Here is a 21,480-nt window from a genome sequence, read left to right on the forward strand (position 1 = left end):
TTTTCCTTTAAGGAAAACGGGCTGCATTAAAGAAAAACTGCTTTATTTACAAAGCAGTCACAGACATGGTGGTCTGCTGACCCCAGCAGGCCACCATGTCTGGTAGTGCTAGTCATTCCAAGTGGGGTCGCAAATACATGAATATTAATGAGGTGCGCAGTTTGCAACCCCACTACGAATCGCAAACCATGTCTGAGACACTGTTGTAAATTCCAATTTGCGAGTCACAAAACAACACAATTTGCGACTCGCAAATAGGAGAAGTCGTACACCTGGCCCCTAGTTTTCTCTGAAGATCTGTTGCAGTATAATCTAGAAGTATTAGGTCATTTGCATAAAGGAGGCATGGGATATGGGTGGTGCTCACTTTGGACGAAAAAGAGGTGGCGATCGTTAGCGAGGATGGCAAATCTGCCGCCTATAGACTCACTCTTCTAGGTGAGTCAATAGGATTTAGGAAAGCCTCTGGAATGTCCAACAAACGTATTAATCTATAATTTCTTGTTACTTCCATCGTGTTTTTTCAAGATGGGCTGCAAAACAGAAACTTTCCAAGAATCTGGTATTAAGCTAGTCTTAGCTATCAACTGAAACAATTGCATTTATATTTATGCACACAGTCACTATTTGTCTTAATAGTAATCGCCGGAGTATTATCTGGGCCTGCAGCTCTTTCTAATTTCAGAACTATCATTTCGGTTTGAATTTGTTTAATTGAAAGCAGCTTAATGAGATCAATAACCTTAAAATGAGACTGAGGGTATACATGCATTGCAGGTGAACCATATTGAGTATCCAAATGAGCAATCCATGTGTCTTCTGCGATCATACATGGAAGTTCACCTGGATAGCAGTTGGAAACGTTATTTACTAGTTTGCAAAATATCTTTTGATCACCAGACTGTATTGCCTCTTTAATTCTTCGAAGCAATAATTCAGCTTTCCCCCCTCTAATATGCTATTTGTAGTCATTGGTTAGTCTAGTAACTACATTTTTAGTTATATGAAGAGAGACGTGCTTATTTGTTTGTCTACGCTTTTTAGAAGATTACATTTTATTTAGGACAAGATGAATCATGCCTAGACTTTGAAGGTGCTCCAGGCTTACAGTTTGACACTTGAGGATTCTGTTGTAAAAGGATTTGTATAAAGGCTAGCACATTATCTATTAAGGAAGTATAACATATAATTTACCCTTAAAAAGTTAGAATCCATTTCTGAAAAGTCTGAAGCTTGGAAAAACAAGAGCTGTCGAAGGTGTAGAGGATCCAAACATGTAGTGAATTTCTGGGATATTAGACGCAGCGGTTTCTGGCTGGCTTTGACACATCCAAGCCAGACAGAATCCACCGTCCTAGATAGGATGAGTATGATACAGTTTTCCAATAACCAGTGCTCACCCTTGGGTAGCTGGGCACAGAGCAGTCGGCCTTAACCTCAGTGTTAAAGTGTAAAGTACTGGCACAACACCACCCTTGCAACACACCTTCCGCGTTAAATACACACACAAAAATATAAACAACATGCCACACCTCACAACTTTGCTTCCCCATGTCTACTTCACAACAATGTTACACCACAAAAGCAACACAGCACTCCAACTCACTCTCAAACACCATCTCCAACTCATACACACGCAGACCCATCAAAGTGCCTTCTTAGCATGCTGGATGAGGAACACGAAATAGAACAGCTACACAATTGCTATCCTGATACAGCGAATACCAGCACTAAAACACACCAGCTACAAACCCACGCAATACTGATCACTCTTTCTACAAAACAAAGTCCCACTATCACCAAAGGCCACTCACTAAACTGTCTACTAATAAATGCTCGATCCCTTTCTAAAAACAAGCATCACATCTACGACATTCTCACCGATGCAAAACCAGACATACTATTCATAACCAAATCATGGTTGGGAGAGGACATTGCTCCAGTCCTGCATGAAGCCATTCCTCTAGGCTATCAAATAATCACCCAAAATCGTATAGCCCAAAAAGGAGGTGGTCTAGCTGTTGTATTCAGGCAAACAATACATATCACTAAAATTGACAACATCTCCGTAAAGAATTGTGAGGCTCTTCTAACAAGATGCAATCCTACACCGTCTTCCTCCTGTAACTTCCTGCTCCTTTACAGACCTCCATCTAGCAAGGCAACATTCTCAGAACCACTTCTAGACACAGTCTCAAACCTGATAACAATACACTCCAACCTATGCATCCTGGGTGACCTTAACATTTGGTTTGATAAACCCAATATGACCCATCCAAAAACAATAATCACCGGCCTAGACGCATTGAACCTGCATCAGATTGTCCACAATCCAACACACACTGCTGGACATATCCTAGATGTCATTTTGCTAATACTGAACTAGTTACCTTTCAAACTATAACTCCAGTCACATGGTCAGACCACCACTTGCTTGCTTTTCAACATAAAACAACGCTGAGCGACCTAAAACTACCTTACATCCATCCATCTATCGGCCGTGGAACAAACTCAATTTGGAACACTTGGAAACACAACTAACATCCAGTACACATCTGGAAACCATAAATTCTGTTCAAAATCTATATGAGTGGCTACAGGAAGCTTTTGACATCCTGATACCACTCAAAACCCCACAACAGAACAAAAGAAAAAAAGCGCCTTGGAGAAACATAGAAATAAAAGACATAAAACAACAATTAGAAAGCTGCAAAGTACCTGGCTCAAAACAAACGCCAAACAAGAAAACTTCACCTACAGAAAATTAACAGATTACACAAGTCGTCTATCAAAAAAGCTAAGAAAAGGTACTATTCAGACAGAATTTTTAACGCTAAATGTGCAAATAAAGAATTCTATAAAATACTCAATGAATTTCGCAAACCAAGTTGCCTAGAAGGAACTCCTACTGTTACTCAAGATTTCACAGACAAACTGGCAAATCATTCCACGGATAAAGCAGACAAGTTGGACTCGTACATAAAATAGAAACAAAGCACCAGCACTAACCCTTGTACAAAACAACAATCCAAGAATGCTCTAATCAAGCCTTTCCGTTCCTTCCAACACATCTCACACAATGAATTTATTGACCTGGTCAAAGCAAGCATGCCTGCCGGCAGCCCTTCTGACTCCTGACCGCCACAAACTTTCAAGATAATTCTTTGAACAACCTCTGCTGCCACTCCAGTAAGAAGAAGCATCAACAATTCCTTAACTACTGGAATATTTCCAGAAGAACTCAAAAAGTCATACATACGCCCTTTACTGAAGAAAACAAACTTGGACCTGCTGAACCCTGACAACTAAAGAGACCCATTACAAATGGACCTTTCCTGGGCATACTGATAGAAAGAGCAGTGTTCACCCAGATGTCACAATTCATTGAAGAGAATGACATACTTTCAGACTTCCAAATAGGATTCCATCCGGGAAGAGGCACTTAATCTGCCCTCCTTGCCATCTGGGATGACCTAAAGAAAACAGTTGACCGCAACGGGCTTGCTGCGCTACTTCTCTTGGACCTCTCAGCTGCCTTTGACACGGTTGACCATGACACTCTGAAACAAAGACTTTATGAAGCCGGCATAGAGGGAACTGCTCTAGACTGGATCGCGTCCTACCTTCGAAACAGAACTAATGTCATCCATACCCCACCTTTCTCATCCAAACCGTACTCCACAAAAGCAGGGGTCCCTCAAGGTTCTATCATCTCGCCCATGCTTTTCAACATCTACATGAAGTCATTACCAGTACTGATCAATAAATTTCACCTCACGTGCTATAACTATGCAGATGACACGCAAATACTCCTTCAACTGGAATGCCCCAAAGACATTGGAAAATCACCAATCTTCAGCTGTCTCAGAGCCGTGGATCAGTGGATGACTTGGATCCATTTCAAATTGAATGCTTCAAAAACTGAAATACTCACGTGTGGCGATTGGAAACATTACAACACGCTTGACGCAGGGCCTGATGAACTGGGATCACTGCCTAAAGTATCGAAGGAAGTAAGAAACCTCAGAATGACCATGGACTCCAAGCTGTCGATGAATGCCCAAGTGGATAAACTAGCAAGATCAAGCTTTGCTACTATAAAAACGCTGCGACGAATTTTCCCTCATTTGGGATTTCCACATAAGGTCCGAGCTACCATCTCCCTTGTTCTGTCCAAACTCGATTACTCCAATAGCCTCTACCACGGATCACCTTTAATGATCATGAAAAGACTACAACGGATTCAGAACTCGGCTGCCAGACTACTCTTGCATATCAAACCGCAAGACCACATCTTCCGGCCTTGAAAGCCATGCATTGGTTACCAGTTGCCAGAAGATACACGTTCAAGCTGCTTTGTATCACCCACAAAGCAATATATGGAATAGGACCACTCTTCTTCAGGAATAAAATCACCATACACATTCAACAAAGGAACCTCCGCTGTAAAGGAGCATCTCGCCTCAAAATCCCATCATCAGGGATGTAGAATTCCTATAGCCAGACGCCCAGGACATATTGTTTGGGGTCAAGGGCAACAAGTTTTAATGTGCATTTTGCCCTTGAGTGTTAGAAAAGGATACTTTCTGGTGCAGTCCCCTCGGTAACAGATGATCCTACCCCAAATCCCACTGACCAAAACCAGCGACAGCTACTTTTAAAACTGCCTCTGAACATAGCCCTGGGGGAAAGGGGAAGTGGAAGACAAAACAAGAGTGACACATCTCTGGGCACAGGATTCTTCTTCTGGTATTCAGCAAGATACCCTGTAAGATAACATAACATTTATAACGTTCTAATACTGTAATGTCTCTATGATCTTACTACTCTTATTTTACTGGAATTAGTCTCACCTGTGCCTTATTAGAAGCTAGCAACTCTCTGAGGAGTTTTGTCTATAGATGTTCTTTTCATTGTAAGGTCTGATTAATTAGAAGAACCCGCCTAACACAAGTGCTATGTTATTGAATTTCTAGTATTTTCAACCAGTCAAGTTCTTCTCAATGTCTCTTCTCTGTTTAATTGTTCAGTTTAAATAATTCTTCTTCTTCTCAGTAATTAATGAAGGAAGTCTCAAAATAATTATGTCTATAAATGAATATTGAGTTGGCGGCCTCTGAAGTCTATTCCTATAGTCTCTGGACTTTTATTACAGAACTGCGATAACTCAGAATGTCACTCAAAACTCTGAAATCTTGTGCTCCCAAAGGCTCAAAATATACTGTGTCACCAGAGAACACTGAATTCCTTTTAAGCCTCAGCAAGAGAAAATTAGAACAAACTGAACACTCTTACTTGAAGAATAGTACTCTTCTCTTGACAGAAGATACTCCAGTATCCACAATCCTTACTCTCCCATCCCCTGGAATCCGGTTCTGCTTCTCTTCAGACTCGCAATATTTTTCACTGCTGAGGAAAAATGTTATTATTTTTATTTTGCTCCGTAAACACACTAACAAGGCTCAATATGAATACTTCCCTTCAGGGAATGTCAGCGCAGACCCAAAATCAAGAAGTTCTGTGAGGAAAAAACATTTGTTGACAGCGAGCGTAAGGCACAAGCTCCTGTCGGAATAATTACACAGTTGAAGTGTGCAGCGCGCTAGCCACGCATGCGCATTACCATCTCACTGCCGAACAAAAGTAGAACAAATAGTCCGCCAACCACTATAGGAAGTGGGTGAGGTCTAATCTCTCTCCTTCATGGCGGACCGCTGAAGTCCGCGCAACAACAAGCGAAGTGAAGATCTCCAACACAGATTTTGTTTCTTCCACTGGGGGCACTTGAATTCAGGTAAGAAGGTGGAGGCCAATGTTTTTCTTTTCAAATTCTCACCTAAGGCTTGAATGGGGTTCCTGACATTGGGACAAGCAAGCCCAACCCCCTGCTGCGCAAACCCTTTGGCTGCCAGTTTGCAGTACCACATTAAGGCTCAGGGAACGGCACTGCCTGCAGTTAAGTTTGTATTTGTGTGCATATGTTAATGCTGTTCAAACTTGTATTTATGGTTCATTAATTGAGAGCCTTTATTAGTAGGCTGAGCGCTTTCAGTAAATGTAAGTTCTGACTGCACTACTGACAGTGGTTCCAGTATAAAAATGTGGACACACGGTTTCAAAGTTTAGCAATGTGAGGCTATGCATAATGCTCCCAGAATGCTCTCTGATTAGATGCAAATATTTGCAGAAGTTTAAAGCAAGATTAATGATTCTTTGCTTTCAATATAAAATGTTCCTAAAAAATGAAAGTAGGAAAAAAATGTTTTTGCTAAACTACTGTAAAATTTCAGTTACCATTTCTTTTCAGCATCATTTTGTAAAATGTGTTGATGCATGTTAGTATTTCCCCAAACTATTCATATTAGAAAATCAGTGTAACCAGTTTCAATAAGATTTTGGGAAACAAAAATAAACAAGCATTGGCAAAGCCAGTAGGTCTGAAATGGTAGTCCGCTTTTTAGTTTTGGCAATGCGTGACTTGTTTTGGCATGGTTTTTGTAAAACCTTATTGATGTGGGAGCTGCCGGACCCTCACCAATATAACAAACATTGGCAAAAGCAAAAATTGTTTTTGGTCTCAAAAAAAGCTCACACTGCCACATTAGTTACTGGCACGGAATAAAACTACCTTGTGTGCCGATATGCTCCTTGTGAAAGAGCAGAATGCTGTCACTCACCGTGAAGCCAGCCGATACAGAGAGAGAATTTTAATTAACACAAAAGGTCTTGGGTAACGCCAGACCAAATTAGGGGCCCAATTATTAAAGAAAGTCTCAAAAGTGCACCCTTGGTATATGTCCTTGCATTAAGGGCAGCTATATGGCTTTCGTGAATTCACAAGAATTTACAAAAGTAGGGCAAGAAATAGTACTTCTAGAAAATATTTGTGAACTGCATTTTAGCATGAGCAAATATGCATGTGTAGATTTGCTCATGGGAACACCTGAGTGTTTGCAAGTTTATTTTGCCTCCAACCACTTTTTTCCCAACTCTGGAAGAAGGTTTACATCTGCCATTGTAAGGAGTAATTTTCCAACATTTCTAAGTATTGGAAAAGATTAGAGAAGAGTTGTTGAAAACCATTAAAACATGCAAGTTAGTAGGTTTGCAGATACTCAAAAGGACATTCCAACCCTGGAACTATTGTTCCACTACCTTCAGTCCCAGTATGTATAGCTGCGGAAACGTGGCAACATAAAGGGATGGTATGAGCCCTGGCATAATCAGAGAGGCTATATAAGAGGTCTTATATAATGAGATTGCTGCCATAATTTGTCGCCGCACAACATGGCATCAAAGGGACAAGTTACAGGACAAGTAGATTTATGAAGCATCCTGCCCCATGGACACATAGATATTTTAATAAATTCCACACCCCTGCACCATACAAGAAAAAAAACATGGGTGGCACATCCTTCTCTGTTCAAGCAGCCAAACTATGGAACTCTTTACCCCCCAACATAAGGTCCACCGACAACCACCTTATCTTCAGAAAACTACTCCAGACTTGGCTCTTCCCCACATAAGCACAATACGCAAACAGAAATTTACAGCATATACCTCTGTATATCAGCATTTGTTTTCACTATAGATATGTACCTATCTTTGTGTATTACTTTGTATAACCATGTAAAATAATTTTATATTGTTAAGAGAAAAACTAATAAATAAATAAAAATCATCTTTGGTCTACATGTACATACTTCCATTGTGCATATATGTACCTTCCATGTACTTAAATCTGTGGGTCTGTCACTTTTCTCCTGAAAAAGCATATCCAATGCACTACCCTATTTCTCATCCTATGCCTCTATCAATATCTTTAATCTACGTGGAGAAGCGTGGCTCAATGGTTAGAGCGGCAGACCCTGATGCAGAGGTCTGGCCCCGGACCAGGGTTCAATTCCCACCTCGGCGGCTCTTGGACTCAATCTCCCCGGACCTGATAATTCTCACCTCGGTGCCTAGGCTAATCATGGCACATAGAAACAACATTTTTAATGAAAAAACCAAGGAATTAGATAAACAAATTGCAGCATTTGAGAGACTTTTTACCACCTCCAATGACCCCCAATATATAGTGAAATTGCAAAAACTCCGATATGAGTTCAATTCAATAGTAAGCAAAAGAGCGGGTGTGCAACTCTCTAACTCTAAAGCAAAGTTCTGTTTTAATGTTAACGGATCTGTCCGGCTTTTGGCCAACTATTTGCGTATTAAAAAAGATAAAACGCAAATAAATTCAATTCATTGCCCTAATGGGAAAATTGCATCATCACAAAAGGATATTGTTAATGAATTCCTAAATTATTATGCTGCCCTATATGATTAACCAAAATTTGATGACCCTTCTTTAATTGATTCTTTTTTATCTAAATGCGGTTTGCCTAAGGTTCCTCAATTAACCAAAAACAAACTAGATTTACCCATTACTGAAGAAGAAATTCTATTGGCCATTAAATCTCTTAAACAAAAAAAATCCCTAGGCCCTGACGGCATTCCAGCAGAACTTTTTAGGGAATTTCATTTGCAACTTTGTTGAAACTCTTTACCTTTTTTAGTTCTACAGGATCAACTTCAGGTTCTTTTTCTGAGGCTCTAATTGTTGTGTAACCTAAACCTAATAAAGACCCTACTCTTGTATCAAATTATCGCCCTATTTCCTTAATAAATCCAGATTGGAAACTTTATGCCAAAATACTTGCAACTAGACTAACCCCTATTTTAGATTCTCTCATCCATCCTGATTAGTCTAGATTAATGAAAAATGATACTCTGTCAATAACACAAGAACTGTATTACATGGTATAGAACAGGGATCCACTTTATCCCTACCATATGGAGTACTTGCATTGGATGCTGAAAAAGCTTTTGACAAAGTTCATTGGCAATTTTTATTTCGTGCTTTAACTGTATCTAATTTGGTGATTTATGTATCCATATGATATCTGCTCTTTGCTCTACTCCAACTGCTTGTTTATTTATTAATGGTCAAATCTTGAATCAATTTTTTCTTTTTAGAGGTACCAGAGAAGGTTGTCCACTTTCCCCGTTATTATTTCTTCTTGTTATTGAACCTCTGCTTGTTTCCATTCGGAAATGTAATGATATAGCTGGTATCAATATTAATGTGGTTATTATTAAAACATTGGCATATGCACATGATATACTTTTATTTATTAGCAACCCTGAATCCTGACTCCCTCTTTTATTAGAGATTATTTCGTCATATTCCGAATTTTCTGGTTACACGTTAAATACCAGTAAAACTGATTTTTTTTCCTTTAAATATTCACTGTACCCAAGATATGTTACCTATGAAGGAGATCATTTGGCAAAGAGATAAATTCAAATACCATGGCATTTTGTTCTCCTCATCTAAAACAAGCATTTACAATGCAATAGGTCTCGCATTATTAAAGTTTGAGCTATTGGCACCGTAAATGACAATGCCTTTTATTAATTTGTTTTTAAAACCTGCAATCGGTGCATAAACATGCACTTTGAACGTATAGTCCTTGCTTACGATGAGCAAGGCTGGCAGTAAAAGAGACTGCCAGCCTTGCTTCTCATAAGCATGGACTATAAGTACAAAGTGCTTGTTTACGCACCGATGCAATTGGGTGAAAAAAATCAAAACCAAAATATTCCCCGGTCATGATCCCAAATGTTGGCATGCACACTTTGCATCTCTACAAGGACAACACCATTCCGAAATGTGCCTGTTGGGAAACTGCGGCCTGTGTGGACCTTTATATTTGTATCTTCCATCCCCAGAACCAGTGGAGAGATGACAGGATGCCTCGTACAGCCAGCCAATGTTACAGTAATGTCTGTGCACACCAGTCAGGCTATCACAGAAATAAAGGTCTCAACATTATAGTCTGGACTTACGTTTAGAGATCACTGAATCATACATTCACAGATTTTGGCACCAGAAGGACTAGCCTCAAGGCAATGGATGGAGCGCAGCCAGGGGGGCCTGTGGTAGCGCCTGTGCAGTTCCACGGGGCGAGTGGGTTTGCGGTGGCACCAGTTCGGATCGCAAGTCAGTGAGGTTAGAGTTTTGCCGTGATCGATCTGCTAGCGGGGGCTGGTTGTGGGAGTGGGGAGAGAAGAGTAAGTGCCAGTAAGCGGGGTTGGGGGCTCCAATTTTTGGGAGTGAGGGATGTGGGGAGGGTTGCATGCCTCAGTAGGAGGCTGAAGGGGGATGGGTGCAGGGGGGCACCTGTGAGGCGGAGTGTGTCTCGAATTGCTGAGGTTCAATGGAAGTGAAGGAATGCTGAGGGTGGGGTCGGGAGCACGTAGTGGTGGATTGCGAGCAGCCCGGTGGCAGTAGGCTTGCTAGCGGTAGCTGGATGGTTGCTTTGCTGAATTTTAAACTGTATTTTGCCCCGCTGAGTGCGAGCGGTGGCGCGTTTTTTTAACGCTGGGACTTTTGTGAACTAACTTAACCCTCAAAGTTAGCAGGTCACTAACCTGGTTTTCTCTTTCAGAGGCTGAGCGACTGGCTGTGGGCTGATCGTCCTAGGCGGGCTCACAGCGGCCGCGGCCGCCATCTTTTGTTGGGTAGGACAGGCGAACTCCATCTATGCCACTCCCCCCAAGCTCCTCCTCTACTTAGGAGTGTCTCTTGCTCCCATTCTGCGATTGCGAGCAGCCCGGTGGCAGTGGGCTTGCTAGCGGTAGCTGGATGGTTGCTTTGCTGAATTTTAAACTGTATTTTGCCCCGCTGAGTGCGAGCGGTGGCGCGCTTTTTTAACGCTGGGACTTTTGTGAACTAACTTAACCCTCAAAGTTAGCAGGTCACTAACCTGGTTTTCTCTTTCAGAGGCTGAGCGACTGGCTGTGGGCTGATCGTCCTAGGCAGGCTCACAGCGGCCGCGGCCGCCATCTTTGGTTGGGTAGGACAGGCGAACTCCATCTATGCCACTCCCCCCACGCTCCTCCTCTACTTAGGAGTGTCTCTTGCTCCCATTCTGCGATTGCGAGCAGCCCGGTGGCAGTGGGCTTGCTAGCGGTAGCTGGATGGTTGCTTTGCTGAATTTTAAACTGTATTTTGCCCCGCTGAGTGCGAGCGGTGGCGCGCTTTTTTAACGCTGGGACTTTTGTGAACTAACTTAACCCTCAAAGTTAGCAGGTCACTAACCTGGTTTTCTCTTTCAGAGGCTGAGCGACTGGCTGTGGGCTGATCGTCCTAGGCGGGCTCACAGCGGCCGCGGCCGCCATCTTTGGTTGGGTAGGACAGGCGAACTCCATCTATGCCACTCCCCCCACGCTCCTCCTCTACTTAAACGGCCGCTATGAGTCAGCGCAGCGGACGAGCGCAGCGGGGGTGCCGTAGGCGCGCCGGAGTTGCGCCAGAGTCAAGCCCGTCGGCGCCCGTCCGCGGCCGACCGGGGTTAGGGGCACCCCGTTCTGCCCAGCTGATTAGATACACTCCATCACAGCTCTGCTCCTATTGGACCCCTGATACCATCCCTCTCGCTGTATTCAACCGTGTGACTTCCTTAGGTTTGTTTACTTCGCCTTCTTGTTCTCCTCCGGAGATTGTATCCCAGGTGACACTCCTGCCTCCTACCTCACTCCCCACCCCACTCCCTCCTTCTAACCCTCAAACACCGGTATTTAACATCTCGGCTGCCCTACTCAACACCCGGTCAGCTGTTCAACACCAGTACGAGCTATTCGACTATATCGACACGCATGAACCTGACCTCTTGTTTTTAACTGAGACCTGGTTCAGAGCGGACTCCCTGCCCAATGTTCTAGCTGCATTGCCCCCCTCACATTCTGCCATCCGAGCGGATCGGCCTGAGGGCAAGATGGGCGGAGTAGTAGCCTTGATAGCTCGCGCTGATCTGCACTTTCAGATCCTTCCCTCCCCCGTAATCCCAGAAGTGGACTACTTGGTAGCGCGTTCGACCTCATACCAAACCCCTTTGACCTGTGTCCTTATCTACCGCCCCCCTCAACTCACCTCATCTTTCATTCCTTGTTTCCAAGATCTCCTGGCTACTCTGGCGATAAACAATTTGTCCGTTTTAGTCCTAGGGGACTTTAATTATTGGCCTAACGACCCCGCCGAAACCTCTTACTCTAAGGATTTCACTGATCTTATGATTAGTCTCAACTTTGTACTTTACATTCATAGCCCTACTCATATTCATGGTCATGCATTGGACCAAATTTGGGCCCTAAATGTCCCTACAACGCCCCCCACCATCTCTCCTTGCCCTTGGTCGGACCATTCTCTCATTTCCTTTTCCCTTGCACTATCCCCTGAGGTTAAGCCCCCGCTCCCTAAGAACATCTGGATCAGGAAATGGGGCAAAGCCGACATGCCGTCCCTCTGCTCGTCCTTGTCCGAGACCAGCCCTGACCTCTCAGGCCTTGCAGCCCCAGTTCAACTGGAATCCATCAATAATTGGCTGATTCAATCGGGCGACAAATTCGCTCCCCTGAGGCGGATTACGGTCAAGCGGGCCCATGCAGCCAATAGGTGGTTTCACTCTGACCTTAAGGTGAAAAAAATAGCTGCACGGAGAGCTGAGCGAGCTTGGAGGAGAGCCTATTGTCCTTTACTAAAATCCGCATACCATTCTGTCTTACAGACTTATAAAAAAGGCATCCTTGAGGCTAAGACAGAATACTACTCAGGCAGGATTTTAGCGGCAGAGTCCCAATCCAAAGAGATCTTTGCTGCCGTCCATGAATTGGCAGCATCTGATAGAGCTACGGCAACTATCCTTCCCTCTCAACATCTTTGCGACTCGCTAAACGAATTCTTCATTGAGAAGGTCGCACAGATTAAAATTAATATACCACCTCCTTCGTTAACATTTGCTAATCCGTCCCCTCCCCCTTCTACCTCCAAACTGGCTAGCATCCCCTTGCTGACCAAGGACTCACTCCTCCCTTTGCTTTGGCGGGTGAAGTCGGGCTCCCCCTTGGATTTTGGTCCCGCCTATGTCTTAAGAGAGATTTTTTCGGCCTGTCCTACCCCTCCCCTCACGTTCCTTAATGACTCACTAAGCAATGGTGTTGTTCCCACCCTTCACAAATCAGCAGTCATCATCCCGATTTTAAAAAAAGCTGGCGCTGATCCCTCGTCCCCAGCTAATTACCGTCCCATCTCCCTTTTGCCCTACTTGGGAAAGGTCTTAGAAACCCACGTTACGAGTACCCTGAGCACTTATGTGGAGGCAAATCATTGCCTCTCCTCCTGCCAGGCGGGCTTTCGACCCCTGCACTCCACGGAGAAGGTAGTGATCTCAGTGATGGATGGACTCCGCGAGGGTATTGACACCAACCTTCCGCAAGCCCTTGTCCTTTTGGACCTGTCCGCCGCTTTTGACACGGTGGATCATTCCTTCCTTCTCACTCGTGTCAGGGCGGCGGGCATAGATGGCTCTGCCCTCTCCTGGCTCAATTCCTTCCTGTGTGATAGGGCACAGGCTGTCCATCTCGCTGGTTTTGCTGCCTCCTCACTAAAGGTGGAGTGCGGCGTCCCTCAGGGCTCTTCTTTATCCCCCCCTTCTGTTTAATCTATACATCTATCCCCTCATTTTTATGTTGCAGCAGCTCGAGGTCACGGTGTTTAATTACGCCGATGACCTCCAGCTTATTTTTAACCTCTCTCACTCTCCCTCTTCTGTCCAGAACTTTCAAACTGTTATGTTATTCATCCAAGATTGGATGAACTGCAACCACCTCAAACTCAACCCTGACAAGACAGAGCTGGTCTTGACAGGAGGTGGTTGCAGTCCCTGGTCCCCCTCGTTTTGGCCCCTTTCACTTGGTGCCCCCCCCTCTCCCGGTCCCCAAAGTTAAAACCCTCGGGATTTTTCTCAACTCCCAACTATCTGTAAACACCCAGGTCAGTTCGGTGGTTTCCTCTTGCTTTTTCTCCCTCCGGACAATTAGGAAGATATCCCGCTTCTTCTCCCTTCCGGCATTGAAAATAATTGTGATGGCAATGGTGCTCTCGCGCCTTGATTATGGGAACATAATCTATAACGGCGCATCGGCCTATGCCATACACCGCTTGCAGCTAGTGCAAAATCAGGCTTCCCGCCTGATCCACGGGTTGCCCAAATTCCATCGAGTCACCCCATTGCTGAAATCATTGCACTGGCTGCCTGTGAGGGAGCGGGCCTTATTTAAATTAGGCTGCCTCACCTTCCAGGCCAGGATGGGCACTGCCCCAGAGTTCATATGCTCAGCCATCAAACCTTACCTCCTGGGCAGAGAACTCCGCTCTACCCACATGGCACTCCTGGCCACACCTCGCTTTAAGAAAAAGAAAGCAGGTGGGGCGAAATTCGCGGCCCTTGCACCTGTCTTCTGGAACTCCCTCCCTATGACACTCAGATACTCAACCTCCTATTTGGAGTTCCGTAAGAACCTGAAAACCTTCCTCTTTTCCAGAGCTTTTGCTGCCTAGCCTGTCTTTTTTTGTTGCTGTTGCTGGTCGTAGTCCTTAAAGCGCCATGAAACCGCTGGGTATAAGCGCGCTCAATAAATGTTTTTAAATTTAAATTTAAAACGGTGGGCGGGGCCTCAGGGAGCGGACAAGACTTGGGGGGCAGGGCTGGGTATTCCTAGAACAAAACATACACGCTGACTAGGGTGAGAAGGTGATAAAAGTGTGCCGTGGCCACCAATTAGGTAGCTATGGAAGAGGCAGCAACGGGTCAGATTGCAGGGAAAGGAGGAAAGGACTGGGTTGGGGGGAGGATGCCGTCCAGGAGAAGGAATGTATAAAGATAAGGATGTCAGGGCGGGCGTGGGATGACCAGTTTGGTGCCATTCGGAAATAGCCTGAGGCCTTGAATGCTGTTGGGGGGGGCGGGGTGCCGACAGGAGGAATTGAGCAGGGGTGGCGCCGGTCCACAGTGGGGTGGATTGGCAGCAGGGATCTGGGACCCCCTCACCCCCCACCCACCCCTTGCTTTGCTGAAGGTGAATAAGGAGGCCACGGTCAATAAAACATGGATACGAATGTTTCCAAGAAAACTTGGTAGCGACGAGGTTCAATGGGCGAATAGTTATTGAACTGCAGTGTGGCTTCACACTCGCATGTTGTGCACTGTACTTGATCTATGGAAATATTCTAAACAGGAAAGCACACCTTCAAATCATATTACTATGTACAGGAATATATGCATGTATAATATCCGTTTGATTTAAGGCGTCATAAGTGTATTTATTAAACTCTGTGTACCAATACCAATTCATGAAATAACTGAACTCAAAGTACTGACCTGTGGTGCTAAGCAGCGTAGAGAAGGAACTAGCCCTACAATTACTGAATTACACACTGTGTAACCAGGAAACCTGGGCTCATATCCCGGCATACCTACTTGATCTAAGTGTGATGCACGGCAAAATGACCCCAGCGCCTTGAGACTTGATGTAAGTGTAATTCACGGCAAAATGACTTTACTATGCACCATTTTTCTTCACCAAGCAAAAGTAATTCAGCCTAGGATCTGTGCTGTGCAAACACCTCCCTTGTGTATAAGTATTACAAATTAATATCTCTTCACATTTAACTTGTGGCAGCATTGTCAGAGCATGGGGTGATTTTTGAATGCTTCATGTTTAAAAAATATTGCTTTCAATAAATGCTACTCAGTTTGGTAATAAAATATGTGTACTTAACTGAGAGACTCGGAACGTACATGTTGAATCTTTGGATGGCTTGGCTTGTGCTAGAGCCACGCCAGACGCCGGCTCGGCCCTCTTTGAATCCGCAGTCTACCCACATGTAACCCCTTGCCACAGCACAGACTGTGCGATAAGAGACCGGGCGGTGCTCGGCACGCGCCGCCCCTGACACCGCTGCCTCGGGATGGGGCAGAAGCGGGCACGCAAGAAGCGCATCTGGCAATATATTGACTTCGAGTCTGCTGGAGGTGCCGCCGCCCGCCCCACAAGCATAACTATCCATCCGGACACACACAATGTATGTAACAGGCCCGGGGGGACAGCCATTCGTAAAGTGATGTTCCAAGGCGCCCCTCTGAGATCAAATTGCAGCAGCTCTTGACTCTATTCGCCCCCTGCACGGCCCCCGCTGCCTGTGGTGTTATCGTGTCCGCACTTCCAGACATTCCTACCAGCCTGTGCCTGCATCGCGATATGCACATGCCATGGACGAGGGCGGGGAGAGGACCCGCTTCAACTCACTTTGTGGTGTTTAGTGCTGTGTCTGCCCCCCAAATCTCTGCCCTCGGCACAATGACCCACCAAAGCTCTACTTCATAGGGTGTCACTGTGCGCCCTGCACGCCCCACTCATTTTAGGTAGTGTCCCCGGACCTGCAATGCTGGGGTTCAGTTCGACCCCCATGCTCTACAGCTGTACTCCCCCACACTCTGCCAAGAGGTCCGGGGTCACGAGAGAGACCCACCACTCTGCTCCTGCGGTATCTCAGTGTGCGGGTGTCCCAGCGCTCACCCGCTGTCAGGCCAGCCCCCTTAAAGTGCCCCGCCCGATCCTACCTGCAGAAGATCCGGTGCCGTCCTGGACGATGGAGCCTTTGATATAAGCGGCAGACAGGGCGGAGAGAGGAGGGTGGAAGGATCCCTGGGAGAGGCAGGAGGTGCGCACAGGTGATGTTACAAAACAACATGCACTACAGCCCAATCAAAATTGACCATAGGAAATGAACACGCACGAGCATGTGCATTTCCTAGGTCCATTTTGAAAACCCAGACATAGGACTCGCGCTGCGCGAACACTGCTGCGCAGTGTATCGCTAGGCACGATACCTAAAAACGACAATATCATAAAATTGTGATTCTATTTTAAGTTACATTACAGATAAAATATCTAAATGGTCTTCACTTCATCTTTCATGGTGGGAAAAATTGACTCAATAAAAATGATTATAGCACCGAATGTTTTTTATTCCCTAGCCATGATCCCTAATCAAGGAAGTTTTATAAAGTTGTTGATCAGCTCCTTTCTAATTTTCTTTGGAACAATAAAGCACCTCGTATTGGTTATAAAAAACTAAAAATGGCTAAATGTAATGGAGGATTTGGTTTACCAGACTTTTTTAATTATCATAAAGCATTTATTTTAAAACAAAGCTCCCTTTTGTTTAATTATTCTCACCTGATTAGTCCTCCTACATGGCTTTTCATAGAAAGGAGTCTGGTAACTCCGTTTCCATTGTCTAACTTGTCATCTATGTCTAATAAATCAACATTTTTTATAAATCCATTATTTTAAAATCCCCCAAACTAATATTAAACGATTTCGACTTTTTTTCATTCACCCTTGTCCAACACTGTAGCTATGTCATTATGGTATAATCCACACCTAAAACGTTCTTGAACTGTTAGATTTTTACATTCATGGATTAAGGCTTTTATTTTTTTACCTCAATGATGTCTACAATACCAATACTTTTATATTATTTGATGTTTTACAGAGAAAATGTCATTTACCATCTTCTGATTTTCTCAAATATGAAGTTTTATGTAACTCTATATTAGATTTCTTTCCTCATAATATTCCCTCAAATACTAAGTCAGATTTATTAATTTATATTGAAACTGTATCCTCTTCGTCTCATGTTAGCTCATTAACGTATAAGAAAATGAATGCATTTCAAGGTAACAATATTGATACGAATTTAACATTTTGGAATAATACATTTTCAACCTCTTTATCATATGATACATGGAAAACAATTTGGCTGAATAATATCTCAGATTGGATACCTGTATCACTTTATCAAACAAATTCTTATATTCTTATATTTTGACAGTTTTGTATAGCGCGAACAAGACCCTTGCGGGTATCGGAGCGATTTACAGGGCAAATATATCGACATAAAACATATACGTTCAAGGAATTAGGTGAATACAGTAGTGGTAAATAGAACAGCACATATTTACAGGAGTGTATAAAAAGGTTCAGGTGAATTTGGCCAAGAGAATCGATTTCACTTCTTTTTTTAAAAAAAGATGCCAATGGATTAAGTCTAGTTTCTGGGGGCAAGGCGTTCCAAATCCTGGGAGCCATTCCTGAGAAGGTACGGTGGTATGTTTTCTTCTTGAGAAACGTTGTGGTTTAAGTAGAAGATAGTTAGAGCTCCTAGTAGATCTGTCACCACCCGATAGTACTAGTTTCTCCGCTTGGTATCTCAGTGTTTTGTGATGTAATGCCTTATGTGTCATACAGGCAATTTTCAAATGGATTCTGGCCTCAAAAGTTAGCCAGTTGAGGGCACGAAGGTCAGGGGAAATGAGGCAGTTTCTTTTGGAGCCTGTGATGAGTCTAGCAGCTGTACTGAGTGAGGCAGTTTTCTCAGGGTGTTCATCTGGAAATTTGCTCGTTTAGTTGCAGTCAAAAGAAAAGCCTCCTGTGGGTGTGGAGACTTCTCTGAGCGAACATAAAAGGGTATGATGCTGTCTGTCATGTAGTCATTGAAATACTTTAAAGGACCTTCCGGTCTATAAGCCTGTAATATTTTAATGGCAAAAGAGGTGGCAAGGCTGATGTCTAAAGCCATATTCTGTGCTGTAGATATGGAAGTCATATTAACATTGGAGGTAATGTAGTGGTGTTGTTATTCATCCCTTCTTGATCAGGACAGTCTACGTGACTCGTGTTATATCCTGCTGGAGAGTGGCTATTTTAATGTGAGGGCCAGATCTCTCCTTTATTATAAGGAGCCTGGGTATTAATCAAGAAAGAAAGCTATCTTTTGACTGTTGAGGTGAGTTTCTGTAACTTGATCTGTTATCCTCTTACAAATCCCAAGTATGGTTCTCTGCAGGGGGCAGTTAATTGCCTTAGCATAAAACGCCCTTAAGCCACAAGCCATGGACCAAGGAATCAGGATCTTCTTTAAAATTGACCTCACTGTAAGGTAAGGTATTTCAAATTTGAAGATCACATGTTGCAGGCATTGAAGAGTTTTCTCTTCATGCAAACTTTTCCTTTGATGCAATGAACCAGTGTTGGTGATGACATGTCTCTGGTCCAGGGTGTGAGGTGTGGGGATTTGAGTGGGGCTTTTGTCCTTTTATACCCATATTCCTTTTTGTAGGATGTCCGTGCTACTATTTGCTCAGAGGTATTGGTGCAACTTCTGTAATTGAGTTTCTCAATTGCATATGATGAGCAGCACTAATTGCACATCAGTTACCTCCCACTCCCCTGTGTTCTCTACAAATGAGTAAATATTGTTAAACTTTGTATACATGTACTTATGTTGAATATTGTGTTAAATGCTGTTGATTATTGCATTGCTTTTGAGAACAGTGAAAAATGTAAAGTTTGTCAACTAACGGAGCTCCAATGTAGTGGGAAGAATCCTCTTCTTGACGATTTTTTGCCTCCCCTTATGTTTTTTTGCGAGAAGCTGTCCCCATATAGTATCCATTTCATATAACTTCTCATGCTAAACATATTTACATAGGTCAGTGTTCGCTTTCGTATTCCAGTCCGAAGTACACACCCTTGGTTTTCTAAAATCTTCATCCATTAAGCAAACAATCACCTTCAAGTTTTCTACTGATGTGCGTGTAAAATGATGACGATGTTTGCATTTATCCCCTCTCTTTTCCTTTTTTCAGGGATCTTGTAGTATACATACGGATGTGTTTTTAAGCCTGCCTTGTATGCTCGGAAGCAGTGGAGTATTGGAAATTGTCAGAACTCCACTAAACGACGATGCTGTGATGCAGAAACTACAGAGCAGCGCTGCAACGATGCATGCACTGCAGCAGCAACTGAGACTTTGAATCCTTTTTTACCTACAAGTTCATGGTGTCCCTTGCCAGGATGCAAGACGGCCTCCCCTCCTTCTAAAGAGATTGTTATTGTAATTGAATTGCATTTATAAAGTGCTTACTCGCCCTCACTAAGCGATGGTGCACTTTACGATGGGCAGCACGCTGCTCTGGAACCCAAAGTTAGTGGTTAGTCCAGTGAAATGGATATATTGCTTTAATTAATGCAGTTTAATAAACGTATACTTTTGTTAGGTAGGTTATGATGTGTAGAGACACTTGTATATGAATTGAAGTGACGTGTATGTATCCCTTTTCTTCATAAAACAGAAGGGACTTATTCCTTGCAGGGAGGTATTGGTGATATTTAGATGAATGTCACTCTGGTCAGTCACTGACCAATTAAAACTCCAAGAGCTGGCTCTTGAAACACGCTGTGTACCACCTTTAATGAATTTATTAAGCTGCATCTTGACAGGCCAAAGACGAGATTTTTTTTTATTCCTGTACAGTATAGTAAAGGACATGTGTAATGTATATAGTTTCCATACAGATGTTAATATGGTACCTTGCTCTCTCCCTATGGTAGCTACAATTATGTTGTTCTCGAAAGCAATAGAGACAGTTGTCGCTTTTCAATGCACTTTCATTCCAGCTTTGCAAATCCAGGCACGCTCCTGTGGTGACTGGACACACTAACCTCCATTCTAACTGTATTCAATAATAAGAGAAAAAGCGTGGAGTTAAATATTTGTTATTATTACCTGCCTTCCTTTTTTCGGGTCGGGAATAACTACATGTATCACAGTTACTGAAACTTGCACAGTGTGAAGCACAGAAGATCAGGCTCAAAGGCCAGGCCATAGTTCTGTGTATTTATCAAACCAACAGTTACTCTAAACTGGTTCTTATACCCGTAGCCAATCATTAAATGTTGCCACTGATTAATGATGGTGGATGAGAAAGAGTAAACATGAGTCTAATGATTTTTAGTTGATCACGATGTTGCCATTTTATTGAGTGACTATGAAGAACAAATCCAAAAATGCACTGTTTTTTCCATTTTTTATCTTGTGTTGTTTCTGGGGTTGTATCCCTCAGAAATGTGTAATTTATTTGATTTGCGTTTGAACTGCTAAAATGTTCTTGAATGAGAAGTAATGTCTTAAGCCGAACTACATTAAAATGCTAAAAATCAAGTTAATCACTAGCAAGATACCACTCTGCCTGTACCATACTGCTTTCAAATGTGTTTTATGTTATTGGCAACATATCCAGGAAAATATGTGTGTGTGTATATTGAACATGTATCGTGTTGATGCATTGGTAATGTTTTACATACAGATTTAAAATAAAAGATCTATGCATCCATGCTCTCCTTGTGCAGATGGAATCTAAAACTTAGTATGTGGTCTGAGACTCCAGATTGCTTTTTGTCAAGGCCACTGTGTCCAGTATGGGTGGTTGGTCGAGAATGTTGTCATTTGGCTGCAGCAGGTATACATTTTCATGGGTTATTTGTGCCTCTTTCCTACTTGGTATAAGAAGTCCAAGTTCTGATTTCGTGTACTACTCAACACTGAAAGTTTACAGTGTTCTACATAAGCAATAATGCCCCTGTTCACAGGTGGGCATCCTCTGCAGTATCACCATATACTACATAGCTCTAGAGTAGCTTGCTATTTTATGTTTGTCAGAGCATTGGTCACAAAGGTCACCTTTG

General features: G+C 43.4%; 1 protein-coding gene across 1 annotated transcript in view; it reads left to right on the plus strand.

Moving 5' to 3' along the window:
• UEVLD (UEV and lactate/malate dehyrogenase domains) overlaps positions 1 to 21,130 on the plus strand; it is a 346,003-nt gene extending 324,873 nt beyond the window's left edge. Inside the window, exon 12 of the mRNA XM_078681085.1 lies at positions 19,602 to 21,130. Coding sequence (XP_078537211.1) covers positions 19,602 to 19,769 — 168 coding nt within the window. The 3' untranslated portion in view covers positions 19,770 to 21,130. The remainder of the gene's footprint in view (positions 1 to 19,601) is intronic.
• The last annotated feature ends 350 nt before the right edge of the window (positions 21,131 to 21,480 follow it).

This window comes from Lissotriton helveticus, chromosome 3_1, assembly GCF_964261635.1.
Source record: "Lissotriton helveticus chromosome 3_1, aLisHel1.1, whole genome shotgun sequence".
In the NCBI taxonomy this organism is placed as follows: Eukaryota; Metazoa; Chordata; class Amphibia; order Caudata; family Salamandridae; genus Lissotriton; species Lissotriton helveticus.